The sequence below is a fragment of the Purpureocillium lilacinum genome (genome assembly GCF_023168085.1).
Source record: "Purpureocillium lilacinum CBS 284.36 DNA, scaffold_3, whole genome shotgun sequence".
In the NCBI taxonomy this organism is placed as follows: domain Eukaryota; kingdom Fungi; phylum Ascomycota; class Sordariomycetes; order Hypocreales; family Ophiocordycipitaceae; genus Purpureocillium; species Purpureocillium lilacinum.
Genome location: NW_027072113.1, coordinates 889,309 through 896,351, shown reverse-complemented (window position 1 = coordinate 896,351; position 7,043 = coordinate 889,309). Strand labels below are relative to the sequence as shown.

Sequence of the window (7,043 nt, the reverse complement as noted above, 5' to 3'; positions counted from 1 at the left end):
CCAATAACGCGGCGTCCGTAGCAAAGTGGTTCGGCGCCCATAGTCATTGCCTTCTACGAAGCTCAAATCCAGCTGATCCAACGTCGCCGCCTGCCGCTCAACTGTGTCTCCTGGCCGGAATACCAAGCACTTCTTTGCGCAATCAACCCTCGAGCTGAAGAGGTCCTTATCCAATCCGGCACTACGGTATTGGCTCATATTGAGCGGTCATACTTGGTCCATCGCGAGAAAGTCAAGGCTCAGCTGCAGACAGCGCAGTCACAAATCCACTTCAGCATCGATCTATGGTCATCACCACATCGCAAGGCTTTTCTCGGGATCTGTGGGCAATGGGTCGATGAGCAATTTGAGCTCCGAGAGGCTCTTTTGGGCCTGCCGAACATACAAGACAATCACACTGGCGAGACAATGTCGAGGCACCTGCTGGACACAATACGGTACTTCGATATCGCAAGCAACATTGGCTACTTCACGTCAGATAATGCTACCTCCAATGATGCTTGCCTCCGCGCCTTGTCGACGGTCTTGGAGGACGAATTTGGCATCCGGATAGACCCCGTCGAGCGCCGGGTTCGGTGCGGAGGCCATATCATCAATCTTTGCCTCCAGGCGTTCCTCTTCGCCTCCAGCAAGGAGGCACTCAGTGCGGCGATTGAAGAAGCGGACGACAACATGGAGGCTAACGTTGTTGAGTCTCTCCAGGCGCAGCTGCAGGAAAGGAACGGCAAGGGTAAACAGCGAAAAACGCCTGAGGACAAGTCCGGGTGGCGATCCATAGGACCCCTTGGTAAGCTGCATAATATCGCCGTGTTCATACGGAGCTCCACAGTGCACAGCGATGCTTGGCAGCGCCTGACAGGTTGTGCACTCGGCATTGACAATGTGACGAGGTGGAATTCGTGGTACATGCTCCTTCGGACTGCGCTCGAAAAGAAAGACAAGCTCATGGTGTTCCAACAAGAGCACCACAAGACCCTGGGCGACGACAGTCTCACACAGGATGATTGGGATGTCCTCGAATTAACTGCACACTTCCTCCAGCCCTTTTGGCAAGCGACACTTGCACAGCAGAAGTCGTGGTCGTCGTTGGATCAGCTACTCTATCATATGGACATCTTGCTGAAGCATTTTGAAGATGCCAAGGTAATGCCCAATTGACATTTGAAGCATGGGCAGGGCTAACTACTAGCAGAAAACGTACAGGAGCAATCATCATCTCATCCACTCGATCCACATGGGCTGGTTTGTGCTTGACAAGTACTACTTCAAGACCGATGAAACGCCTGTGTATTCCGCGGCATTACTTCCCCATCCATCAAAAAGGCTGAAATACCTCCGACAGAACTGGCACGCCGATTGGCATGGTGGAGCGATCAACAAAGCCAGGCAGATGTGGAGTCAGTACAAGGACCTTCCTGTTGAGACTCCCCCGGTGGCGGCTCGGGAGATGCATATGACAGTATACGATAGGCTGGCGCAGTCTCTCGATGTTACGGAAGCGGACAACGGCGAGGATGAGCTGGACAAGTTCATTAACGGTTCTCCATGCAAGATCACAGTGAGTCCCCTCGCGTGGTGGACCAGGGAGGAGCAGCGGCTGGAATATCCACGGTTGCACAAGATGGCGATGAATGTACTTTCGATTGCGCCCATGTCGGACAAGGCCGAACGTGTGTTCTCAGGTGCTCGACGCACCATCTCGTTTGACCGTGCACGCCTCGGTGTGGACACCATTGAGATGTCAGAGTGTCTTGGGAGTTGGAACAAGAACGACCTTATTCGTGAGGTGCATGTACTTCGCGACGGGTGACCGCTATCAAGCGGGAGGCACGATGATCGCCTTGGGATCACAACTACGTCATCTCTTGGCACTTACTGATAAGCTAATCAATCAGTATCAGTAAGATGAGAGCTAATCAATCAGTTTTCAGTATGGGTCTTATCAATCAGTACTGCTTGTTGGGATGTCTGGCCTGGCATGCTTGTTGGTTTTGTACGTGCAGTCCAACAATAACACGTCTGGATTGCATTGCAAGTAAGCAACAGAGTCGGGATGGGCAAAGAATATGGCTGTTAGGCGGTTGTCCGAGTCCAGCTTGACCCGGCACCAGAACCCTTCGTCGTATAACTGGTCCACCAGCGCCTGGATGCTGCTTTGGCCCTCACTAATGTCCCGCCGTGTGGTCGCAATTCGGTTGTATATGTCTCGTTGTGTCGCGAGGGTATCCGAATGGTTCGACAAATAGTTCCGTATTTCTCGAGGAGCGGCGCCAGACATCGAGAGATCTGATATGATCGCCGCGTCTTTCTTCTCGAGTCGGCGGTGTGCAGGGTGTGCAGACGGGTCATCACTCGGTGAGTGGTTATGCTTGGCGCACTCTGGATCAGGGCGATGGCTCAGCACCCATGTACACCCGTCTCGCGACTGCTTAGCCCATATCGAGAATTTGCAACCAGTTCTTCGGCTTGATGTACGACGCGTTCGCTCGATCGAGGCGCTTGGCGGCTGCTTGTTTCGGTCACAGGCGAAGATAACTTTAACGCGACCATTTGGAGTCTTCAGTGATTTTCCCGTGGTAAATGCATATCCACGAGGCTTAGCCCACGCATTGATTGCCCGAAAAGAGCTTCGCGGGACTCGTAGGTGGCTTCAGGCGGCAGGGCGTCGGCAGGGAACCCTGGTCGGTCCATATTTCCGTCTAGTGTGATTGACTCCAAGGGTGACGCGAGCGCGCGAATTCACAGGGGCTAGGCCAGCAATGGTGGTGTGCTGACATATTTTGGGCACCTGGGTGCCCATGTATCAGTCGCCGCCACTCCTCTGTAGCTTGTGCTTTCGTAATTTTAGCCCTTGCTGTCTCCAATTGCTTGCACAGACTCTCATATGCCTCATCAATCCCCTCTTGTTCATCCTCTTGGATCTTCTTTGCCTTGCTCCGAGAAAGGAAGGCTTGAACGATGAGGTTCATGATGTGGCCACTGCAGCGTAGCCTCCTGGCAACCGGGTCTAAGCCCTCAATGCCTTTTGCAATATCTTCCAGCATAGTATCGTTAGCATCGTGATTATCCATCGTGAAATAGCCAACTTTCTCGCCGAGCCCGTATTCTTCGACTACTTCTAGGAAAACCTTGGCTTGCAGCTCCCCGCTGTGGCTTCCTTTGAACTCGCGCAATGACAACAACGCTTGGGCGACTTCTCTTGTCTCCGCATCGACAAAATGGCCCACAATTGCCTGGTATGCCGCCTTCTGTTCCGATGAGGTCCACATATCGATGGTGAAGTGGACCACTGATGAGAGAGAATTATGAAGCTTCTCAACAAGGCCATGTTTGTGTAGGGCGAAGGTGTTTTCGAGAAGCTTCGGGACCGCCCTGCGGCTGCGTAAGAGAACGTCCCGAGCCATGTAGTTGCAGGAGAGTATAACGGCATGAAACTCATGGTATTCGATGAATGTGTGGGCGATGTTGCGAACCGCAAGAAGCCGGTGAGTGCTTCCTCGAATGCAGGAATGTTAACAGCGTTTACCAGGTGCTTTTCTTCATCAAGGTCCCGATTGGCCTGACGTTCCTCCTGCCTTCCAAACATATCCGTGATGGTGCCATGCTGCTGTTTCTTTAGATCTGACCCTTCGACCTGCTCTACAACTCGGATACCATGCAAGTCACGTAGGTGCTTGCGGGCTCGGCTCAGATTTGTTGTTACGGAGTTGGGCTTTTCGAGGAGTCGCAGTGCTTGCCGTACCAGATTTCGTGGTATGAGCTATCTCGAGCTTTCTCTCCTCTCTCTTCGTCGGGGTCACGCGCCTCGTTCCAAGTCCTCTTGTTTGTGCGGCCCTTAACTTTAGCGCGCTTGCCGGCTCGATCAGGGGGATGGTAACCCAATGTGCGCTTCAAGGGAACTGGTGAGTCAGGTGAAGCAGGTGCCAAGGGTTCATCAGAAGGTTCCGATGAGAGCAAGGGAGCAGGCGAAGCTGATGACATTATTGCGTTTGGCAAGATTCCAACTGAGTATCTAGAAGAACGTCAGCACAGTCACTTGCAGCAAAATGAAACGACAGAGGATATTCTTCACAAATGGGGGTCACCAACCGAGTTTGAGCACTCATTCCACAAACTAGATCATCCTTTCGAGGGCATTCCACAAAGCTGTTGGAGCGGAGCTCTTCCAAATTGGCCGAGTCTGCTGATGCCGGACTTGCAGCCCTGCATGACGAATATGTACAAGACGATCTTTTTTCCATTGCAGGCTGGGTCGGCTGACTTGGACTTGCCCGACTCCAGACGCAGAGAGCTGCAGCAGTGCAGCGACCTACCCGTAGGTCCAGGGGCTGTTGGACCATCCAGACTTGTACAATGAGGCCCCCTTCAAGACTACTATTTTCGCTTGGAGCTCATGGTTTATAAAAACTGTACTACATCATACAATTCAAAATGATCATGTAACTCATTTATAACCAGTTCCGTTAACTGATATTGAGGATGGACCCCTCGGCCCTGTTGGCTGGCACCGCTCGACAGCTGAAGACAGGGCTGTGGTACCTGACACTCGTGTCGATATTTCAACAAGCTAGTGAGGCCCTCGTTGGGCATTCCCCCCCAAAGCACAATCGGTAAGGCCGCGTTGTCTTTCGTCTTCTCAACGCGAGTCCTCCCCGGACTCCATGCTCAGCGATACGACAAATCGTTCAAAGTTGGGTAAGGGATTGGTACCCTTTGTATCAGATGTGCGTCCACGCTACATTTTAAGACAGACTCTATTAATACGCACCCAACTCTCAATTCGTACGCACCCCCCCCACATTTAGCCACAATGCCTCCGATATCGCCCACCTCTTCATTGCGCTACAAATAATATCTCCAGGACGTCCGACCACAACCATAAATGAAAACACGTGTGCGCGTAGTCCCACCATATGTCAGCTGCTTTACGAGCTTGTGGACTGGTGTAGATGCACTCAGACCGCTAAACTACATATCAAAGAAGCCACTCCATGCCTCGTATTCCCCGTGCTGGTGGCTCGGCGGCGACGACGGGGACAGTTGCAGGCCGATGACTGCTACGCTACAACGTCCAGAAGATCTCGCTGTCGAACGAAGTTTTAGCGATCCTTGACCAGTTGGAGGTTAATAGAGTGTTCAACTTTGCGAGCTCTTGGGCGAGGTTGAAGGTGGCTTGAAAACGGACCCTGCTTGAATCGTCGTCACTGGGCATGCTCTCGGCGCTGGCGAAATTGCTCACGGCCGCGACATCGGCCGATATTGTGTGGCTGGTGTGTGGCCAAATGTGGGGGGGTGCGTACGAATTGAGAGTTGGGTGCGTATTAATAGAGTCTGTCCATTTTAATGGTTGGCGCAAATGGATTCCATCTTTCGGCCTGTCAAAAGCTTGTGGAATGTATCATTCAATGGTGGGAATTGCTGTCCATGCAAGTAACAGAATCTTGAAAGGCAATTTAGTGCCACAGATCGTTAGCCGACACACCTCCTTTGTGGCGCCATTTTGCCACGATTCATGGCGTGATAGCTTCTGCAGGTCAGCATCGCACCACCCCAAGCCTGATTACGGAAGGTGAAACTAATACACAACAACGGTACTCACAAGCGATCAATATAAATTGGCCCCTTTTTCGTTGTGTCTAACTTTGCACCTTGATATGCAAGTTACAACCCACTATGGAGTTCACGACAAAGACAATCAGCTCGAATCCTTCACTCGCACCCCTTGTACACTTGCTGCACGACATACACAAATATGCCGATCAGTTTGGGATAAACAGCCACCATCCTGACAAAGATTGCCTGGGGACATTCTTTCCAAATTTCGACGTGGTCGAGCTAGATGACTGCATCGATATTTACGGCGAGCTCGCTGGCGTGTCCAAAAACAATATTTCTATCGAGGTCAACGGGCCTATGTCTTTATCCGTCAGTGGATGGGTTCAACGTTCTTACGACCCAATGCATTCCATGCCTGATAAGTTTACCACTGCGACCGCAACTGGGGAGAGAGGCACGGAAGAGCCCGCGACCGCTATCCAGAATCAGGAACTGGCTGCAGACGATAAACCCACGCAGGTATGCCACGTCCAAGAGAGCGCCCAGGAACGCGAGAAGAAGAAGGCAAACTTTTTGATGCGAGAGCGGAATGTCGGGAAGTTTTCTCGCACCTTTGCCCTCCCGGCGAGCATTGAACCAGGGAATGTCTCTGCCCACCTTGACGGCGGTATTCTGCACATACGGTTGTCCAAGGACAACGTGGCGCGTCAGGAACGGCGTATTGAAGTCTCATGAGGATCTGGTAGGCTGAGCCGCCTGCGAGCAAACTCACTGTATGGCAGCGCATATGAAACTTAAGACTTACGTTCTGTCTACCTGCTCTTGGTGCTTGCCCGTAATTTCGGCGTGCGGTAGTACAATCACAACGCTACCATTGTGGCACGGCGACTCAAGTGCTGTCAGGCATGGCAATTTAGCACTCATATTCCAAGACCTCGTCTTCGAGCATAAGATGGCCCTATGTCTATTGTGTAGATCACTACGTACGCCTAGGCATCTGTCTGCGATAGTAGTTGGCCTGGTGGTGGCAAAGGCCAGCCGTTCTCTCTACGACACCGGTCGGCAGAGTTATAAGTGATGGAGGGGTGTACTCGAGTCAATGTGTAGGTGCACGCAGGGAAGCGAGTAAGTGAAGGTGTTTTAACAGCGGAAAACTACTCTAGGCAAGTGGCAGTAGTAGTTCCAGGACAGAAACAAGCATGGAATCCCCCATTGACCGTGACCAATCGACCAGGGTTAACTTGGTTGGGCAACGCGGGCATCGTATGCAGCCACAGACTTTTAGCCCAATGCCGCGCACCCTTCTGGGTTTGAAGAGTGTGAATTGCAGTCTATGAATGATGCTGATGATGGGTTTAGCTGGATGACGGAAGGAAGCCCTTGATCTCATGTCACGCGCCTGGGGCATAGGCCTTGCCCGATGAGAGTAAGACTCCATCCCGGCACAGAGGTGGTCCGTGCAAAGTACGGGGGAAGCTTGCGTATTG

At 52.1% G+C, this 7,043-nt stretch overlaps 1 protein-coding gene across 1 annotated transcript; it reads left to right on the top strand.

Moving 5' to 3' along the window:
- Positions 1-5,673: 5,673 nt before the first annotated feature.
- On the top strand, positions 5,674-6,291 carry PLICBS_004089 (uncharacterized protein; the record flags this gene model as incomplete). Its single annotated transcript, XM_065600394.1, has 1 exon — positions 5,674-6,291. The coding sequence occupies one exon, from the start codon at positions 5,674-5,676 to the stop codon at positions 6,289-6,291; it is 618 nt and encodes a 205-aa protein (XP_065456466.1).
- Positions 6,292-7,043: the final 752 nt, after the last annotated feature.